We start from the raw sequence: 22,709 nt of genomic DNA, 5'->3' as shown, positions 1-22,709 counted from the left end.
ATAACTCACTAATGATAAATCAGCCTGTCAGACTTACAGAAGAAGTCCACTTTTCCACCTCACCTTATTAGCCCAGTCTTGTACCACCCTGCCCACGCTACTGTTCCTTTAAATGAAGACTAATTTCATTGTCGCCCTATCTCTCCCCGTTCTCTATCTCTCTCTCTCGCTCCCTCTTCCTATCCCTCTACATCTACATTTATATCTACCTCTCTTTCTCTATCTGTCCCCCTCTTCTCCCTCTCTCTCTCAATCTCTGTGTAGACTGTCATTGGTTTGAGGGGGGTGGCCTTGTAAAAACACCCCTTGGCTCTCCTGAATCAACCTGTTTGGGAGCAACAGGAGTGGATTTGGGAGCAAATGAACCCCGCCCTGTAAAATGAATCCCCTGGCCTGTGTAAACAAGTCATCAATGCTTGTCACATAATTGCAACATTGGCCAGGACAAATGGAGATACAGGGTGCTGCCAGGGCTACTGCTGCTGACTGTAATTGCAATCTTTTAGACGGGAAATGGCAAATTAGCTACCAGCTAGGGGGGGGGGGGGGGGACACAGACACCCAGGCCCATTAACATCATTCTAAATACATATTGGGAAGCATATGCAGGGCTCTGGTATGGAGTCTGAAGTGGATTTTCACCAGACTTCTCCAGATTGAACATTCTCCGGGTGGGCAGTAAGGATCTGAAAGGGGTGCGAGATTGTTTGTACGTGTGCGAGGATGTGTTAATGGGGGCATAAATGCAGACTCTACTACAGGTCCTTCCTTCATTTACTTAGCAACACTCCAGTACTTACTTGTGCAGGCCACAGAGGGTGGGTCTGAGTGTGCCCGGTAGTAGCCGTCCTCACAGTCGCAGCGCCACAAGCCCTCCCGGTCATTGTAGCTGTGTGCTGGGCAGCGCGAACACTGCAGGTCCTGGGACGAGGACTTGTAGAACCCACGGCCACATGCTATGACCAGGAGAAGAGGGAAAGGGAGTAGGGGGGGGAGAGAGAGAGAGAGAGAAAAAAAACTTTAGTTCACACTTGAATTCCCATAAAAGAGAAAGGGCATGATGGAACAGAGCATTACACATGTGCTCACATCACAGAACAGCTGGTGTTTGGATCAACCTGCCCCTCTGGCTTCATCAACAAGCTTAACAAACTCTACTTAAAAACACATTACAAATATCACCATGGAAAAGCCTGCACTGCATGGGGAAAAATCACTGCCTATTAACCAGAGGAAAAATCTGGCTATATTTGGTCCATTTTTTATCCTTTAGTCACTTGAAGTTCCTCTGTGTCACTAAGGACTTAAAATGGTCCAATCACACAGACACAGTCGTGAAGAAGGGGTGACATCGCTTCTTCCCCTTCAGGAGGTTGAAAAGGTTTGGCATGGGCCCTCAAATCCTCAAAAAGTTCTACAGCTGCACCATTGAGAGGATCTTGACTGGCTGCATAACTGCTTGGTATGGCAACAGCGCCGCCCTCGATCACATGGTGCTACAGAGGGTGGTGTGGAAAGCCCAGTACATCACTAGGGCCGAGCTCCCTGCCATTTGAAAAAAAGGCCTGGAAAATCGTCAAAGACTCCAACCACCCAAGCCATAGACTTCCGCATGGCAAGTGGTACCGGTGCATCAAGTCTGACACCAACAGGCTCCTGAACAGCTTCTATACCCAAGCCATAAGACTAAATAGATAACAGAATGGCTATACTGACTATCTGAGTTGACCCTAGTATTGTATTTACATTTTTGTCTCCATGCACACTCACAGGACTCTACACACTTACGCACACTGACACTCCAACAGACACATAACATACACACGCATTTATAGACTCTACACACACATACACACACACAGTAATAATTGACTCTGCTGCTACTCAGTTTATCATATATCCTGATGCCCAGTCCCCTTACCCCTACACATATCTACCTCCATCCTGCCAGTATCCCTGTTACCTTACCCCTACACATATCTACCTCCATCACTCCAGTATCCCTGTTACCTTACCCCTACACATATCTACCTCCATCGCTCCAGTATCCCTGTTACCTTACCCCTACACATATCTACCTCCATCACTCCAGTATCCCTGTTACCTTACCCCTACACATATCTACCTCCATCGCTCCAGTATCCCTGTTACCTTACCCCTACACATATCTACCTCCATCACTCCAGTATCCCTGTTACCTTACCCCTACACATATCTACCTCCATCACTCCAGTATCCCTGTTACCTTACCCCTACACATATCTACCTCCATCACTCCAGTATCCCTGTTACCTTACCCCTACACATATCTACCTCCATCACTCCAGTATCCCTGTTACCTTACCCCTACACATATCTACCTCCATCGCTCCAGTATCCCTGTTACCTTACCCCTACACATTGTAAATATGGTATTGGAACTGACCCTTTATGTAGCTTCTTACTTTATCATGTTCTTCTTATTTTCATTTATTGTGTGTTTTTGTTCTACCTTGTTATTTTTAGTATTATATTGTTATTGATTACTGCATTGTTGGGTTTAGAGCTAGCAAAAAAGCATTTTACAGTGCTTGTTCACCTGACATAAAAAAAACTTGAAACTTGAAATAAATACGTTTTTTTTTGCTAATCAAAGCCCCGTCTGAGAGAGAATGTTGTCTACAGTGCTCCGTGGGGTGCTACCATAGAACACAGACAAGGTTGTAGAAATCCTAAATGGATTATTTTACTGTAATGTTTCACCTTCAAAAGAAAGAGGTGAGATGAATAGGCTTGTCCACCAGGGATAGGAGACAGTGAATAATTCACTATCGTTCACATGGTTGTTTGTGTGGGTCCTTTGACATGTCTCAATGACAATTCATTAATTCAGCCGCTGATTCAATCTATCCACATGAGCATCTTGAATTATCACAGATCATTGTTTTATGCTTTGGGCCACAAACTAAATCGTGAGGGGACAAAAAAGGGCATACTTCCAGACAAAATCCAGCGATAATAACCGTTTTTTTTTAGCAAAGAAACAATTCCAGTATAATGAATAAAATGATTCATACAGAGGGCTTTGTGAATCACATTATCCAAATTCACTTTTAAGCATTACAGGCTGACTACACCGCTCACGTCACGTGAGCGATCGCTGCAAAATAAATTTAGACATACATGTAATTCAATTATTGCATCCACACCGCTCGCGTGCGCCAGCGAGCGTCTGCGTTGCCAAGGGCTAAAATAGAAGTCAGTTCTATTTCTGACGCAGATCTCACTGCAAGTCCTGCCTCTCAAATCTCCTCATTGGTTTATAGAAGCAGTTACCCACGTGCCATCTCCTCATTGGTTATACCCGCGGGGGTGACTGAAAGACGAACGAGGTCAGTGCCGGTAATGCACCTAATTTATGAAAGTTGCCAATCGCAATATAAAGTCAAGAGAAGAAAAAGCCTGGAAGAAGGAGAGATGACTAGAAACGATTCGGTTAACCGTTTAATGTGTGGATTAATTGGCGGAGTAGAGGACCTTGTGCATTTCAGGTAAAATAACAACTCAATGTTTATATCCCATGACAAAATAGCTAGCAACAGCAAGATAGCTAAATAGGACAAATTAGCTAGCAAGTGTAAGCTAGCAAGCTAAATTGCCATAAATGTTTAATGCTTTTCGACCTGTCCCCAAATTAATATAATTGGTTCAGAGTTTGTTTCGATATTTTAACCTGCGTGTCATGATCGTGTTTGGTGTGGGTGGACAAAATACATTTATGCACGATGGCACACGTGCACAGGCGGTTTGGGTTCCATGTTAGTGAATAGGGAAATTCTGGGTTTGGCTTTTTTTGTCTCAACACTTTAAGTCTGCTAATCCACAGTGACCTACTGTTGGTGTAAAATCCTTTGCTAAGCCTTCTGGCCACATGATTTCTATTCCAATCTGCAAGGAGTCTATTCGCATGTAAATAGCTCTGCATACAAACAGGCAAATTATATTTAAAAATAATAATTGTTCAATTTTTCATGAGCTGCTGAGGAAATGGGCAAAGGTTTTCATGCCGATATTTCCCATTTCAGATCTCCGTTGCACTGTTTTTTCAAGCGTTCAAAATCTTTGGCCGTACTTCTGTGACAGATCTAAAATAGAGAGGATAAGGGAACCCAGGTTTCCTCATTCTAACACCGCCTCTGCGCCTGGAGGAGAGAGCGGGACGGGGTATCCCCATTTCAGCAACATAAAAGCCCTGTCACTCTCTATTTATCTCACCAGCCTCGTGAAACAAGACATTTTTCGGAGAGAGGGTGGGAAAATACATGATTTTAGCTCTATCATTACTTTAGCTGAGATAGCTAGTAATTGAAAACAGGGTTTTAAGGCTGTGAGAGAGGTGCCTTTGGTTGGAGTTGTGTGCTGCCTGCCGAAACATATTAATCACACATATTCTAATTTACCAATCTACCATAACATTAGACTTTAAGTGCAAACAATGTACCTGCGCAAAGACACACACATAATGCGCTATACCATTCTCTGATAAGACTATGTAAATATTCACATGCTGGCCCGTGTCTGTGATCACACAGAGCAGTCCATTTGAGGCAAGTTAAAGATTGGCCAATGGTGCTGTTTGAAAGACTGCTTTCTCCTCTCTTCTCTCACCACGCATAGCTGTTTCAACACTCTGATAAGCCAGTGTGTCTGTTTACCTTTAGGTTTGAGTAGTGGTGCTCCGCTAAGTGGCCAGCAGTGTGGAGGGGAGGCCCAGCTGAGCCCAGGGCTGCCTGGCTACCAGGGTCCCAGGCTGAGCCTTCACGTCGCTAGCTAGCAGGCCCAGATTAGTGCCATCTCAGCCACTGGAACCACAGGGCTTTCAAAAGTAAATAGTACTCCAAGTTAAAGTTTCCATGAAAAAACACTTTATTTTCCTTGTTTTGTCATCAGGGCCCCTGTGTTTATCAACGTGTCTGACCGGCTTTGGAATCCGGAAATGTTTACAGAAGCAACAAGGCGGCAAATTAGGGCCTCAAATCCAACAGCTATGTGACATGGGTAACCATTTTCTGGGCTCGCCCTGCCTCTCCCTCTCCAGCACTCTCTCACAGTGCACTGAGTGACATGAACAAACACAGCCATCCTAGAGCCTGCATTCCAGTCCCAGCAGCACAGACACTTTTGGCCAGTCCCTGTTCCTGGCATCATCAGCTGAAAACACACAATTTAATGGAGATGTTGAAGCATTAGGTAAAACAGGGTGATAGTTTTTTCCCCCTCATTTTTCCCTTGCAGCAACACATTTCTTTGGGGGGAAAAAACACGTCACTGTATAATTACCCTGGGTTTAATCTCTAGTGCTTGTCTGTAATATCAGGACAAACCCGGCCCGCCTCTCATACAGTATTTGAGAACTTCACTGACAGAAGTGTCACACTGACACGGAAACACATTAGAACACCGTACACGTCCATCTCCTGACTCACAATAATCGATTGCATTTTACATTGACGCCGAATCCGACCGACAAACTCATACGTGGGGGAAATGTCTGTTTTGTGACACCCGCCCTACTCTACCACGCAGATAAAGGCTAGGTTAACAGTCTGTGCTTGTTGACACAGACGGTGGGTTAAAAAACATGGAGCAGGAGCTGGGACAGACAACACAGGCCTTATTTACACTACACTGTGAAATTAGCCGGTCTTTAGAGAACAGGGCTGAGGTTGAAAATACAAGTCTGACATTCCACCAGGCTCCTTAGCGAGGGGCAACAGACAGCATCTGTAATTTACCTTACAGTGGCCAAATGCTTTCATTCAGCGATGGGGGGAAAAAACTGTCTGCAGTCAGCATTTTATACACTGTACTGATAGAACAGGAAAGGCCTCACTCTGGGGCTAGGAGCACAGTTAGGGAGGAATGACTCCCTATACTGAGGACGTCTCAATCACTCTCCACATCACTCTCCACATTGCGGGGCCACGAGAGGATGAAACAACAAGCCGTTATCTCCAACAGACACACACTAAGAAATTAAATTCCCTCATTTTTCAAGATACTGCTTTGTCTGTTTCCTCCGAGCTCGGCTTCTTAACATTCTTCAATTCCATCCAGACGCTCTCTATGTTTGGCAATTGAATGGCAATCTGGGTAAAGGACACAGAGGCAGAAAGAGGAAAGAGGATGGATGAGATTCTCATCCTGTGTTGACATTTTGTGACAGGCTGACATATCGCTTCCTGTGGCCTTACCAGATGATAATTATTCCTAATGTCTCGGCGTGACGCAATGGCACTTGGGCTGTTTTTCCTTCGGTTAATCTTCCACTTAGATTGACAGATCGCATTTCATAAAGGGCCCATTGCCTTCTAGCTAGTTTTACCATTCTAGAAAAGCAACGGTTTTACCTCACTTTTATAGTCGTGAAATAGGGAAACAAAACTCTCCGCTTCCCTATTAACCCTCACATCTAAACGGGCTAGTTCTCCATATCAACTACTGAGAACAGAGGTGACTTCAGGTTCTAAACAGGCTAATTCTCCATATCAACTACCGAGGACAGATGGGACTTCAGGGTCTAAACAGGCTAGTTCTCCATATCAACTACTGAGGACAGATGGGACTTCAGGGTCTAAACAGGCTAGTTCTCCATATCAACTACTGAGGACAGAGGGGACTTCAGGTTCTAAACAGGCTAGTTCTCCATATCAACTACTGAGGACAGAGGGGACTTCAGGTTCTAAACAGGCTAGTTCTCCATATCAACTACTGAAGACAGAGGGGACTTCAGGTTCTAAACAGGCTAGTTCTCCATATCAACTACTGAGGACAGAGGGGACTTCAGGTTCTAAACAGGCTAGTTCTCCATATCAAATACTGAAGACAGAGGGGACTTCAGGTTCTAAACAGGCTAGTTCCCCCTATCAACTTCTGAGGACAGAGGGGACTTCAGGTTCTAAACAGGCTAGTTCTCCATATCAAATACTGAGGACAGAGGGGACTTCAGGGATTAGACAGGTATGTTCTCCATATCAACTACTGAAGACAGAGGGGACTTCAGGGTCTAAACAGGCTAGTTCTCCCTATCAACTACTGAAGACAGAGGGGACTACAGGGTTTAAACAGGCTAGTTCTCCCTATCAACTACTGAGGACAGAAGGGACTTCAGGGTCTAAACAGGCTAGTTCCCCCTATCAACTACTGAGGACAGATGGGACTTCAGGGTCTAAACAGGCTAGTTCTCCATATCAACTACTGAGGACAGATGAGACTTCAGGGACTAAACAGGCTAGTTCCCCCTATCAACTACTGAGGACAGAGGGGACTTCAGGGTCTAAACAGGCTAGTTCTCCATATCAACTACTGAGGACAAGAGGGGACTTCAGGGTCTAAACAGGCTAGTTCTCCATATCAACTACTGAAGACAGAGGGGACTTCAGGGTCTAAACAGGCTAGTTCTCCATATCAACTACTGAGGACAAGAGGGGACTTCAGGGTCTAAACAGGCTAGTTCTCCATATCAACTACTGAGGACAAGAGGGGACTTCAGGGTCTAAACAGGCTAGTTCTCCATATCAACTACTGAAGACAGAGGGGACTTCAGGGTCTAAACAGGCTAGTTCTCCCTATCAACTACTGAAGACAGAGGGGACCTCAGGGACTAAACAGGCTAGTTCTCCCTATCAACTACTGAAGACAGAGGGGACTTCAGGGTCTAAACAGGCTAGTTCTCTATATCAACTACTGAAGACAGAGGGGACTTCAGGGTCTAAACAGGCTAGTTCTCTATATCAACTACTGAAGACAGAGGGGACTTCAGGGTCTAAACAGGCTAGTTCTCCATATCAACTACTGAGGACAGAGGGGACAGAGGGGTCTAAACAGGCTAGTTCTCCATATCAACTACTGAAGACAGAGGGGACTTCAGGGTCTAAACAGGCTAGTTCTCCCTATCAACTACTGAAGACAGAGGGGACTTCAGGGTCTAAACAGGCTAGTTCTCTATATCAACTACTGAGGACAGATGGGACTTCAGGGACTAAACAGGCTAGTTCTCCATATCAACTACTGAGGACAGATGGGACTTCAGGGACTAAACAGGCTAGTTCCCCCTATCAACTACTGAGGACAAGAGGGGACTTCAGGGTCTAAACAGGCTAGTTCTCCATATCAACTACTGAGGTCAGAGGGGACTTCAGGGACTAAACAGGCTAGTTCTCCCTATCAACTACTGAAGACAGAGGGGACTTCAGGGTCTAAACAGGCTAGTTCTCCCTATCAACTACTGAAGACAGAGGGGACTTCAGGATTTAAACAGGCTAGTTCTCCATATCAACTACTGAGGACAGAGGGGACTTCAGGTTCTAAACAGGCTAGTTCTCCATATCAACTTCTGAGGACAGAGGGGACTTCAGGTTCTAAACAGGCTAGTTCTCCATATCAAATACTGAGGACAGAGGGGACTTCAGGGATTAGACAGGTATGTTCTCCCTATCAACTACTGAGGACAAGAGGGGACTTCAGGGTCTAAACAGGCACCACATCTGTCTCCTTGTGTCAGGGTAGGGCTTCACAGGGCCAGGCGGGGCTCTTAGTAGTACCAGTAATCCTGCCTAGGCTGAGAGTGGGGTGGTGGTGGTGGTGAGTGTGGTGGTGGTGGTGGTGGTGGTGGAAGTGGTAGTAGTGGTGATGGTGGTGGTATTGATGGTGAGTATGGTGGTGGTTGTGGTGGTGTTTGTGGTGGTAGTGGTGATGGTGGTTTTTGTGATTGTGGTGAGTGTGGTGGTGGTGGTGAGTGTGGTGATGGTGGTTTTTGTGATTGTGGTGAGTATGGTGGTGGTGGTGAGTGTGGTGATGGTGGTGGTGTTGGTGGTGGTGAGTGTGGTGGTGGTGGTGGGCAAGTGTGGTGATGGTGGTGGTGTTGGTGGTGGTGAGTGTGGTGGTGAGTGTGGTAATGGTGATGGTGAGTGTGGTGATGGTGGTGGTGAGTGTGGTGGTGGTGGTGGTGGTGGTGAGTGTGGTGATGGTGATGGTGGTGGTGGTGAGTGTGGTGATGGTGATGGTGAGTGTGGTGATGGTGGCTGTGGTGATGGGGGTGAGTGTGGTGATGGTGGTGGTGGTGATGGTGAGTGTGGTGATGGTGGTGGTGGTGTGTGGTGGTGGTGGTGGTGGTGGTGGTGGTGCTCCAGCTCTTCTGACCCTCAGTGAGATGGACTGGTGTGGGCTAGTCTGAGGGCCCTGACTGTGCCGGGCCTTCCCCTGGCCACCCTCTCATCCAGCCTGATTATGTGTTAAATCCGCCTGCGTGTCTGTCAGGATGGATGGAGAAAGAATGTGAGAGTCGGCAGGCCGGTGAGTGGAGGCCGCAGAGACCCGGAGTGAGAGAGCAGCTTAGAGAGATAGCACCCCATTAGAGTGATAAAGGAGGCCTAGGGAGAGAGCTGCAGTCGACAGGACCAACAGCCAGGCCGACCGGGCTCTGCTCACTGATGTATGCCAGGTGAAGCAGGTCAAACACGATAAAGGAACCAAATTATTTTCTAATTTCAAAACGCCATTGCCTTTCCTTAAACAGTCTCTGTCGCCACCGCCACCACCGCCGCTACTAGAGGGAAATGTCTTTACAAATATCAACTATAAACGCAGGCCCCACAAAATATGGGAAGCTTGTCTAGGCTGGTTTTTATGAATCCAGTTCCTCCGAGAGTCTTTTCCTTCTTCCTTGTTTTGCTTGTTCTGACCTCAGTGCTCCGTTGTCTGGCTACACAGCATCAACACATCTATCTCCTATTCACCCTGCGAGGTGTTGTTTCATCAACTCCATTATACTGCTAACTCAATCTTCATATTACCGGGGACATTCTTTGGCAGTAATTTAAAAACACCCTGCTTCTCAACGTTCACAGAGCCAGAAAATTCTATTCCAGAATCATTGCTTTAGGTCCATGTCTGGGTTTTATTCTGAGGGCATAATATATAATTATGAACGTGACACTGTGTTGTTGGAGAGGGATGTCAATAGCCCTGGAGAAAATGAGTTATTCTGCATACTGTGTGGCTCTGATTAGATGGGTGTTTTTGCCATGGCAAGTAGTGTGTTAGGACATCCATCAAGCTCTGTTTACTGACATGTTGTGTACTCTACACAGTTGTTTTTTTTACGCTAATGCCCTTTGGTTTTTCTTCAACAACCTCTCTTGTTTCCCATGGAGTAAATCTTGCGAGTAATTCCACAGCATCCGCCTAGCAACAGGTGTTTTTAGACTTCTCCACCTCTGAGAGAAAAAAATCTTGAGGTAGCGTACTGCACTTTTCTACTAAATCTCCCTCTTTTTTATCCATAAAGAAAGAAAAGAAAGAGAAACTAAGCTGAACAGTTGGGCTTTTGCCCCGAGACATGTTAATCTCCCACCTTTGAAAGGCGAGGCGCCTACCCAGCTCCTGGAAACAGTGGCACAACACACAAAGGAGAGGAGGGAGAGAGAACTGAGACCCTGCTGGAACCCTCTTCACAGGGGACGGGGATAGAGTTTCAATGTCTAACCCCTTCCAAACAAGCTACTTTCAAACACCTACACCTCCTGTGGGCTTTTGAATGGAGGGGTGGAGATAGAAGGAGAGAGGAAACAAGGCTACAGTGAGCAAAAAAACTAAACAAACTTCCAGATGAAGAGTTTTAGCTAGAAAGACCAGATTAAATGGCTGGAAAACCTAAAAACTATCATATTGTCACTAATTCTTCCCACATAGGCCCACACCACGCATAGCTTGAATGCCTGTGCCTGGCTTCGCGTGCACTCGGCACACCCAGACAACCCCTCCATTCATCGGTGCTACCTGTGCTTAAGGGGAGATAAGTAGCTTTACTATGAGAAACAAAGAGAAGATTAGCATTCCATTACACTGTGTTGGATGGCACACTGCTTTGGCCTCCAAACAGCCAAACTCCTGAGGAAGTATCTGGTTGGACGTACCGAGCTAAGATCAAAGCTAGCTAGCCTACTGATCAACTTTTAAAAGTCTAAAAAATCTATTCTGGCTAGCTAAATATTTATATTATTTAAATCTTAAAGTATTTGCATTTTATAATTAGAAATATACACATAATTGGGAATGAAATATAACAGAAAAATGGAACTGATTTAACTTACATTAAGTAAAACAGCAGGATAATGTAACAGTTGTGAAATTACAGCTGAAAACATTATATTTCTGACATTCCCATTTTGTTTGCTCCACTTTGTCGTCCCCAACACCAAAGGAAGAATCTTTAGCCTCACTTGTAATTTTTTGTGTCAAACCTAAAACCAAGGCATCTATATTAAAAACTAAGGCTTAGATGAGAACAGATTGTATCGGGTGTGATGATAATTATGCCAATACACCATCCAATTCAATAATCAATATGTACAGTTGTTTTGGTAAATGTCACATTGATAACAAAGGTCACATGATAAGTGTGAAAAAAACTATATTCGCAACCAGTTCACAAACTTTTCAAATCTGTTCCTAGTGCATTACAGCCTGCGCTACGGCATGTTGTCAGAAATTGAAATAAGCAACAATAAACACCAGCACCTGTTTCCTCACTTAGCTATCACACTGATTTACTGCATGGGTCTGCAGGTGGAAAATGAAGGACGTTTTCACATTAAATCATTACAGCATTTATAGTGCTGGTTCCGCCTGAGCAGAAACTGAACCTTGTGTCCGTACAAAAGTACACCCTCTTCCAGAGAAAGAGAGAGAGAGAGAGAGAGCGAGGTCTTCACTTCTTTAATTCATCATGCAGGGTAAGGGCTTTCCAAATGACTTTCCAGTGACATGGAAATGTCCCTGCCTAATCGTCTTTTGTTTAGTTCATTAAACTTGCATGGCGACGGGAGAAAAAAGTCTTAAGGGCAGCTAGTCCGGGCGGCTGGCTACCTTTAAATGGAGGATGTGGCTGGATGTAAGAGGACCTCTTATTGCTGAAAGACTTCTAGAGAAGAGACTTATTGCTGAAAGACTGAAGAGAAGAGACTGTGCTGCTCTCGGGATCAAAGCAGAGGGCCCAAAGGTCTACCCCGACCCAAAGCCCCCTGCAGCCACAACGAATCAGTGCTTAAAATGTCCCCAGTCAGCAACCAAGCATTATCTCCAAATCGTGCCCCCCTCTCCCCACGGCCCCTTTCCCTCCTACCCCACCCCACTCCAATCCCCATGGACCCACTGCTGTGACAGAAAGGACTGAAACACAGGAACAATTTCAAACCAGCCACTAGTCTCCCTACAGCGGTCCAGCCCCCGTGGCCTCCAGTTACACACAAAGGCGTCCGTTTGGCCTCAGATGGCCGTGCTGATGTGCGCGCTGCTCCACAGAGAAACAGCCAGGTCAACTTAAGGAGGCAAAGAGAACCATCAATACAGATTTGACAACCAACTACACACCACATCTAAACCCAGCTCCTGTCCTGACAACCAACTACACACCACATCTAAACCCAGCTCCTGTCCTGACAACCAACTACACACCACATCTAAACCCAGCTCCTGTCCTGACAACCAACTACACACCACATCTAAACCCAGATCCTGTCCTGACAACCAACTACACACCACATCTAAACCCAGCTCCTGTCCTGACAACCAACTACACACCACATCTAAACCCAGCTCCTGTCCTGACAACCAACTACACTCCACATCTAAACCCAGATCCTGTCCTGACAACCAACTACACTCCACATCTAAACCCAGCTCCTGTCCTGACAACCAACTACACACCACATCTAAACCCAGCTCCTGTCCTGACAACCAACTACACACCACATCTAAACCCAGCTCCTGTCCTGACAACCAACTACACACCACATCTAAAACCAGATCCTGCCCGTGGCTGCTCCAGTTCAAACAAATGCTAATCACGAGTTTATGGATTATAATAATCACGATAATTATAACAAACATGCTTTTTTGCATCTGAATAAGCGGTACAACTGTGCTGCTTTGCTTACGTGAGCAGATCAAATTATTTGGAGTGGGGAAAAACAGACGGCTTGAGTCAAGAGAACATTGGCTGTTTTATTCATTTTTATACAATGAATTTGCTTAGATTTTTGATTTAGTAATAACCTAGCACAGAAACACACTCATTGCCTGCCTCACAAAGTAGCTTGTATTCCTCTGTGCAGTGCCTTTGCTCTTTTTAATCCCTTGTTATGAGAAAAAGGCAGTTTCTTCTGCTTCTCATTAGTAGACTGAATCATTGTTTCTTCCTCAGAGAACTGGAAAGAGCACAGATTGGTTTAAATTGTAAATGTGGAGAGCTATAATAAACAGGGTAGTCATTTTAATGTTGGATACAATGTCTCTCCTTTTTAAATATACATCACCACTTCCGAATGAGAAATAAAAGAATAAAAATAAAAGTTTCCCTGGATACAAGACTCCTAGCTGCACAACGCTGCCAGGCCTGACATTCTGCGGGAACTTTAACATGTGAAATGAAATACAAATGCCTCATTTTCTAAACAAAACAGTTTCACAGGGCTCACTCATTTCCATTTCATTTAGGTATGGTAAATATTTGTTTTAAAGTCATATGCATTGATTCACATCTAGTGGTCGGCAACCATGCTTTTTTTTTTTCGTTCCCCACAGTTTTAATTAAAAACACATACAGTATACAGTACTAAAATATTTGGGGATTTTAGTTTTGGGTCAAAAAAGACAGTAAAATCACCAGGAATTCAGAAAATAATAAAAATAATTTCTTAAATCTGTTCTTAAGTATTCCCACTAATAAATAATAAGGGACATTCGTGAACATGTCTCAATGTTATCAAGGTTATACAATTATTGCTATTTTCAAATAACATCTATTTTTGGGCTTAGTCAATTTGCAGTGTAGAAATTATAATTATGTTCCAGCCCCCGAACATCCGCTCTGAAACAATTCGGCCCGCGGCTGAATCAAGTTGTCTTTTCTCTAACATAATGCATATTGGGTTAGGGCTATATCAAATCAAAAGAAAACTCTATTATCTTTAACGTTTGTCCCTACTGTTTGTCATTCTTGCAGATATTATACCTAGAGATAAAAGTTGATACATTGAGGGTGTAAAATCCAGACCTAAAAATATCTAGAATAAGTCTCCCTGAAACAGACAAAACATTGCTGCTCGCTGCCTGGTCATTGGTAATAGGTTTTTCATTCACCTCGCTTGATAAGCTGCTGGAACTAAATCATGTATTTATAAATATAAATCAGAGGACAGTAAAATATAATCCACTTAACACTTGTGGGGACACACCAACTTGCTCAGAAGACACCATTAGATGAAATGTATTTAACCCCTTAGCTGAATACCTGTTAATCAAATGGGGCAAAACCACACATAATATTCCTATTAAGCACTCTTTGAGTCATGTTAGTTCAAAATGGAGGCTAACTAACTGACACACATTATTCATCTATAGATGTGTCACTAAATCAGAGCTGTCAGGCCAAATTAGAGACCCAAGTTGAATTTTATCAATAGACAGAATCCTAGTAAACATTCTCCATTTTGACGCAAACAGAGGACAATAAGAAGAGATATGTGGGTAGACATTGTTGACCCTAAAAGAGACACCTTTGCTATTTTGTGTCAGATGGCGTTATTTCCAAGGTGACACTGGGGTCTCTCATTGGCTATGCTTAAGGTCAGTGAATATTAACTTAATTTACACATGGCTGCAAACAAGGCCGGGCTGGACAATGGGTGCCTGCCTTTTGTGTTTAGTAACGTGAGCGCCCTGGATGACAGGACACTGCCAAGACGGAAGATGGATGATCGCAGCAGTTGACCCTTGTTCATCAGAAGAGTCACCTCTCTGGCCCCCTCTCCCCGCACAACAATAGCCCCCTCCCCATGCCTCAGCAGCCCTCATCTCCACTTGCACTAACAGGTTCAGACACTTCCATCGATCCCCGGTTCCATACCTCTTGAGATTGCGGGCTTTACTTTCCTTTGGCTATCTAAACTGCGGCACAGATGTCTTTTTTGTAATTGCTCAGCCACCATTCTGTTGGGAGGGATCCGATCGGACAGGGGAACACTATGTCAGATGACAACGTCTTGCCGTTTAGTTTCCCTGTGGCATGTGGGGGAAAGTGACTCGGCCCAGGGTCTTAGCACCTTACCGTGCGTCAGGGAGAAAGGCAGAGAGGGAGGGAGGGAGGCAGGGAGGGAAGGCTCTGTCTGTTGTCTCCTCTGGGAGCTTTGTAGACCGGTGGCTCTACACTTCAATCTTCCTTTAAGAGGAAAATCAATAACTTATTACATAAGCTCAACACTTTTTCCCCACTTACACCCCGAGCAGGCAGAGAGGGGACTAAAAAATGTGCTTAGAAGTGCTCTGTAGCATAAAAGCCTACCATTTCTTTCCCAGTGACTTGTTCTCCTTGTACAAAACAGGCACATACTCTATTATGCTGTGACTATACATATGGGGTGTGTAAGTATGTGAGGGTGTTTGTTTCTGTCGATATGTGTCTCTCCAGCTTCTCACAAAACAAAGATGTAAATCTCCATATCAAATATTAGTAATATCTAAGGCTTGATGAACACTTTGTATAAGCCTACATACTATTTATTTGAAATCCCCAACCAAAACTAAACTAATTCATTTTGAGACTTGATGCTAGTTGTCAACCATGTTTTTGTTTCAAAGCAACAGATACAATGGCCCCACAGTCTATCACCGTGCTACCTGCCAGGTCAAACAAACAAAAACAGGAAGAACCCTGAAGCTGTGGAAGAATGCAGCTTTTCACCAGAAGCTAGCCGACACGGGCGGTGACAAGACTAGCCACCATCCATCAGCAAACTATTTCAATCTTGAGTGATTTCAATCCAGTTGTGTCTCCTGGGGATTCCGTGTGCAACACCATTTGAATAATTAATCTCAGGAACGGTTGTAAAGGACGGCCATTTGGAGCATTATTAAAATCCCACCTTATCAATCAGGAGGAGCGTCAAGATGCATGAGGACCCCTAACTCCTGGCTTCATTTGAAATGTTAAGTAGTGGCCTTGCCTGGGCCTGGAGCTGGGGCTGCCTGGTGCCTCTCTCCCCTCCACATAGACAGACACACCTTGGCTTGTGTGGTCAACCACATCACAGTTAGGTCCTTCCCTCAGGGGTCTCAGCCCATCAATCAGCCGTAGACTAACTCCTGTCTGAGTTCCTGACACACCAAGATGGATAGTGTCAGTGTCTGCAGGATGCTATATCCTCTCATGAATTATCTTGTTAGCATGTAGCGATAGCGCTGGGATAAGGTTGTGTTTTTATCTGTTTACTTGAGAGACTAGGCCTCCCACACTGGAGAAAGAGTTGAACAGGTGAATAGTTAATCAGTTCTCAAGAGTCGGTTGCTTTAGGGTATAATTATGTGATGTGTTAAAATTGGACAACCTACATTCCTGGCAAAACAAAGACACCAATGTCTGTCCACAAGGGCCCTCTATTTCTCGTAACGACTCAGTGGCTCCATTTCTGAATGGCCACTATTTTAACACCACACACTTCTATGCAAATAAACCCTGTGCACGTTGCAGGACACTTAAAATATGCCCTTTTCAACACCCATAACACTGATTCTCCTAACATTGGGAGAGAGAGAAACACAGGTATTTATAGTGCTGCAGATGCCACAAAATAGTTAATGTGAGACAGAGACGGGGAGGGAGAGGAGTGAAAGACATGCAGTCCCTCTCCAGTGACGGTGATGAATGAGTGGATCACAACACGTTTTGGAGGAGGCCTCTGCATTCACAGAGGGGGGGCTCCTAGTCCTCGAATGACATGACTGACAGCTCAACTCACTTGCTCCTCCTGCAGCCTTCTGCTCAGTATTTCACAGATGGACATTTTACAATTGGAGGATACTGCAGATATTGAAAATAGGACAGTAAGCGGAATGTGTATCTATTTTCTATATAGAAAGTCACAGTATCGCAAGCAGGATGCTAAAAGAGAGGCCTGGGTGAAGACTGAGTAAACTCCAACACAAGTATTGTAGCTGTACTGTAGCTAAGGGGCAGTTACAAAGGACAAAACCCTCTTCCATTCTAGGCCCCATTGAAGTGGTGTTCAACCGATGGAAAACTGTTGGATTTTCCCCTTGCTCTAGGAGAAACCACTGAATGGCCGATTTAATATCACCAGACCTCTGCGAGAAGCTGCTGATTCTGCAGTAAGATGTTCATTTTATTTAGATGAACTACCCCTTAATACAATGGCCAGCCATGCCCCAATGGAAATAAATCTCTTATAAAGTTACCATGTTGAGAAAGGATTTTAATCACTCATACACAGGTGGGTATGTTTTCCACCTCATTAAGGACAGTTTTAGCTGGCACAGTAGTTGGACCAGTTAATTGCCTCGAATGGGCAACAGTTCAGTTCTAACAGGCCTGCTTTACAAGCAGAAGAGCAGGCTTCAGCTGGTACTTTTAGACAAAGCTTTTATGTAATATATGCTACATTGTTTGCTCCAAAATAATATAAACGACTACACAAAAAAGGACTCACCGGGTGTTGAACAAGCTCTAACCTCTAACCACATTTTAGAGCAACATAACTCAAGAGGCAATTTTTGTTTGTTTTTGATAATATCACCTAAGTACACGTCACATGGTAGAGGGTATAGACCTAACTCTCTGGTGGAGGACTACGTGTTGTAGTATTGGCCTGAAAGTGGCCTGCCTGGACTTCTAGTTTGTCCTGAGACACATTTCCTTTAATTATTACTGGTCACTACCCCTCATTAGCTGCTTAGAGGGACACTGCCCATTCAGTGAAAGAAAAAAAAGCTTGGCTGACAAGACAGAGCACTTAAACTCGGTGACTTAAGTAGTTCCCCTTTAATCCACAGTGATTTTTATCTTACAAGTCAGGTGGCCGCTGAAAATAATCCTTTGTGCAATTAGAGTGACATAAAGCATTTAATGCTAACTGCCGAGGAATGGTGCTAGGACCAAACAACACAAAATGCATATCCGCAGCGGCTTTAATTGTGTTTCCTGTTAGGGCCCTTCATAAATATCTTGGGGCCTAAATGCCACAGTATGGCGGCTATTTGTTTTCTCTCTCTGTCAGGGTTGTTTGGAAGGGGCAGAGGGATACTGAGATTGGTTGGACATCCTCCAGACCTGTGTATTCTGCAAGTGATTGCCTTGGCCAGCAGCCAGCCAGAGAGGGAAGTGCTCTTACCGAGGAGCACTGAGCTAAACTGAAGTGCAAGTTATCATTTAATCCCAGTGTCAACAGAACCAGGGCTATAAATTAAGAGCCTGCTAATCAAACAATTAACATGGATTCCAATTATTACACTGAGGATTTTCAGGCCTCCATACTTTATCCATCATTAATATGGCCCTCAAATCAGCTGCTTTCATTTTATTTGCCACCACAACTATTCAATGTGGCCTAAATTGTCCTTTGCCTGTTTTGTATAATTAAAAACTCAAATAGTCAACAGATTCTTTCTGTTGTTTATTCATGGGTGACCCTGCGCAAAACGATAAATCAAAGGGAAAGACTATTCTAAACATTTACATTTGAATAAGGCACATTTTCTGCTTACCAATAAGTTTCCTATTTCCCCTAATTAAAACAATGTTTGTGGCTGAATAATATTTTTCTATATTGAAAATTGCAGTGTAGCAGAGGATGGAAAAAGTTATGCCACTAATGAAAAGGGCGTATAGAGAGGATAGAGCAAGATGAATATAACTGCACTCACGTTCACATGCATCGCCCTTCTGATGAAATCCAGCTTTGCATATACATTTCCCTATAGGCACCAGCCATTCTCCCTCTGCGCTGCAGTGCATCTTGGGAGCGTTATCGGCCTCCTCCTCGGCGTCACTGACACACATGCCCTCGACCTCGACCAGAGAGGAGAATTCTGATCCCGTAACAGTGTCTGGGAAAGTGGCCAGGTTCTCAATGATGGACCAGCACTTCTTGTAATAAACTTTGACAGAGACCAGAGCGATGCATGCCCCTACATCCTGGAAGGCCAGGTAAAACCCTCGTCTGGACAGCGGCCCAATGATGCGCACTTCTGTATTCAGCTTCATCTTCCTCTCTCCCAGGTCCCCCTGAGTAAAGCTCTCATCTGCTGCGATTGTGTCAATTTTCACGTACTGGTTCTCTCGTATATTCCTGCCGACCTCCGAATCGGTTTCCTGGTAATACAAGTTGAATGTCTCCTTGCACGTGCCCACCACACCGGGTAGACTGTTACAATCCCTCAACGTGAACTTCAGTTCCACAAAAATCCTCTGGGCATCGCCCTTCTCTATCCAGCTAGTCCGAAGCCAGTTGTTCTGATTGGGCTCCATGACCTGACAAACCTGGTATGTGCGAATGGGGGTGTAGTTTTCATCCAACCCGCTGATCTCTTCCCACTGAAAAGATCAGAGCACAAGTTTGGTACATTTATATGGATTCGTTCTCAACAGCAACATACTTTTGCAAGGAAATCAAAACACAACAATATAAATACTGGCTGGTTTTCTGTCCTTCTGTACTGTTGATTCAATACAGTGTTTTAACATATTAATAAAGGAGTGTACAAGGTGTAACAACTAGTAATAACACTGTCTAAAGGTGGGTAGCTAAATTAAATCACAAAAACATAGGGCATGAAAAAACCTCCATTATTGGAGCACTTAAAAAAAATGGTCATCCATTTTGCTTTTACAGTATTTGGAAATGAGTATGGAACTATTAAACAAAATCCATAAACCTCTGCACTGTTATTATGAAATAAGACCTAAAGAAAGATTAGAAAACAGAGATAAGCCTAAAGTTAGATATTCCTAATATAGCAAATAAGAAAATCTGATAAGCATAAAAACAAATGGATCAACTCCGATTACTTTCCAGTCTATTGCTAGATTTGTATTTATTTATTATTTAAATGTTGTTATTTTGGATTAAGATTTTAAAACCTTTACGTACAGGCTATTATGGAAAGGTGACTTGAGGCCTGGGCTACATCAAAAACAAAATCAATATCTCTTCACTTAAATGCCACCCATCCTATAGATTTTCAGGACTGCTACAATTAACAACAATTAACATAAACAAACATCCCACCCAAATGGCCTTTCTCGAACTCGGTCCGACACTGTGACAATTTTAAAAAGCTTCCCTCTGGATAGTGCGGCTGATAATGACCCAGAGGCACATATGCATGGTAATGACACAGAGGCTCATATCCATGGTAATGACACAGAGGCTCATATCCATGGTAATGACACAGCCAGAAAGACACAGCCAGAAATGTCACATTTAAATCTAGATGTTCCTCCACTGAGGTAGAGCACGGTAACGCTGAAAAGAATAGTGTGAATTGGAGTATTATATGTTGTCAGGGGTATAGGCTAGTTAGTGTCCCACTTACCCCACCAGGAGGAGAAGATATCCACTCCAGCTCTGTCTGCTGTGCCTTGGAATCCAACAGAATCACTAGCGACAGGAAAGAAAAGAGTAGAGCAGGTGATTAAATCTCTGTATGTGCCACTGTCAGTTCGACGAATATTATTAAATGAATAAGCTATGAAAGTCTACAGCCTGATACCGTATGTGAGGGGTAGATGACTAGACATGACCCATTTTCTGCTGCCAGCTATGAAAATGAACAATTACAGGCTGTGCAATAGGGTATTGATTTGATGACAATACTTTTTACCTCAATGGCACTGCCTGAGAACTGCTTTCATATTGTAGACTACTGGATAAACGCATGTCATATACAGTAGGCTACCCTTCCTATTAAGACTAAGGCCCGCTTTTATCTCCATTAAGCTAAATGGTAAGTGTTATTTGTGACAACTTTGGGTTTCATGAAGCCTACAACCCACATAAACATGGGGTAAAATGGCAAAATTATTTAAACCTATCTATCTGTTTGTGTCTTTTCAGTATGGAGGCACACATGCAGGTGCAATAGGGTCAGACAAGAACACCTGACTCTATACTAAATCTAAGACAATAAAAAGCAATGCACGAGTCCTTGCTGTGCCATGGGCGACAGGCCACTGACAACAGAAATATAATCCTAAAACTGTTCGGCTGTAGTCTACCAACGGCGACATGAATTTGGTGTAAAAGTGTCACTTATCTAACATAATATATATATATATGCATTTAATAGATTATTAGCGGGTAGACTTTGTATTCATTCACCCGAATAGAGCCTCAGAGCGTACTGCCGATTTCTCTCCTTGAACGCAGAGCCGTGAAAGAAAGTGTTTAATAGCAGAGTTACTATAGGCTAAATATCATTTAAATATATTGATCAGACATGCGATCATATATTATAGCCCCATATGCTTTAAATAATTTACACAGCCCGTTTCAAACTTCAGACAGACTCGAAAATAGTTTGTATTTCAGAATCATTACAGTGTGTTAACGAATACAATAATCACCTTAAAAGTGAAGGTCAGCAACTTGGCAATACTTTAATATTATGTATCTCCTTCCAATTGTATTTGTTTATTAATAAGTCAATTTCTTTAGCAAAATGACCCTTTAGTTCATTTATATAAACAGTATATCTTGATCTTGTTATCTCTCCGTGTCTGTGATATAGACTTTCCTTGTGCGCTCTCGCTATGTGCATGTCAGTTTTTATAGACTCATTTCAGGTCTTTCAAACATGAACTCCTGTAATGACAAGGAGGGTTAATGTGTACCGTACTTAGGGTGAATGGCTTGGTATTAGCTACCCATCGATCTTGGAAGTTTATTCCAAGTCATGATATGAGACTGAGTAGAATGACAGTCTAAATGTAGACTATCTTAGCCTTGAAATCAACAATTTCACCATCGTCCGTATAGAGCCTTATTTTGGATTTGGTGCCATGCGTAAAAGCCTACTAAAATAGCCTACAACGGGTCGTTTGTCACACAAACGCTGTGTAATGCGTACAGACTGCAATCCACTGACTAACAACACTGTAATGTCTTTGAACTAATGTCATAACATATTGTATTTTTTAAACATTTGACAAATACAGTAATGATCATTCGTGCGCAAGCAACAAAATCACAGGATAGTCTACTGCGCGCTATTTCTCTGGATGTCACTACGCGCGATTGCCGATCAGTTTTCGAGATGTAGCCTGGATGAGGCGATGGTGAGAGGTTATCAAACTTTATTACATACCTTCTTTCGCATTCTGCGCTTTTCCGGTGTTCATCAAACTACATAAATGAAGGAAAAATGTAATCCACAAACACGGAATCGACGTAGAACCCATGTTGTAAATGGAAGTTAGCTAGACAGTATTCGCTTTTCCACCTTGGCGTGCACTTCCCATTGACGACGCTAAAACAGCTCTATGTACGAGAACCTGCCGTGTCTCACTCAAATAGCATCCGCATCTGCTGGGCGTGGACTGTAACACAACTGATGTCACTCAACTAGACTGACAGAAGAATGATCCACTCACTGCTGGTAGAAAAGGATCCTGTGCAAGCATTGTGACAAATAAATTCGTTGCAGAGGCTGTTCTTCAGGATAATTGAATGAATTACGATTTTAGTCAATGTTACAGTCTCGTCTTATTTGGCCAAGATGGACCTCTTTGCTTTGGGTAAGATGATGGTAAGAAGCTTTCCTTCCATACAAGACAAAACAAGTAGTTATCAGCCTACATTAACATAGCCTAAAACAAA

General features: G+C 43.6%; 1 protein-coding gene across 7 annotated transcripts in view; it reads right to left on the bottom strand.

The window, feature by feature from the left end:
* The window catches only part of LOC129817568 (ephrin type-A receptor 7-like), an 82,624-nt gene extending 60,231 nt beyond the window's left edge, over positions 1-22,393 (bottom strand). For 3 of the 7 annotated variants that reach the window (XM_055872953.1, XM_055872951.1, XM_055872952.1), the window contains exons 1-4: positions 22,198-22,392; positions 20,428-20,492; positions 18,757-19,426; positions 801-956 (exon numbers count right to left, since the gene is read on the bottom strand). In XM_055872953.1, the coding sequence (XP_055728928.1) occupies positions 801-956; positions 18,757-19,426; positions 20,428-20,492; positions 22,198-22,291 (985 nt within the window). In that variant the 5' untranslated portion in view covers positions 22,292-22,392. Of the gene's footprint in view, positions 1-800; positions 957-18,756; positions 19,427-20,427; positions 20,493-22,197 lie in introns of all 7 variants that reach the window. The other 4 variants (XM_055872949.1, XM_055872950.1, XM_055872954.1 and 1 more) reach the window with 2 other exon arrangements.
* Between the last annotated feature and the right edge of the window lie 316 nt (positions 22,394-22,709).

Source organism: Salvelinus fontinalis, chromosome 20 (genome assembly GCF_029448725.1).
Source record: "Salvelinus fontinalis isolate EN_2023a chromosome 20, ASM2944872v1, whole genome shotgun sequence".
Lineage (NCBI taxonomy): Eukaryota > Metazoa > Chordata > Actinopteri > Salmoniformes > Salmonidae > Salvelinus > Salvelinus fontinalis.
Note: the sequence above shows the minus strand (reverse complement) of the source record. Positions and strands in the feature narration are given on the sequence as shown.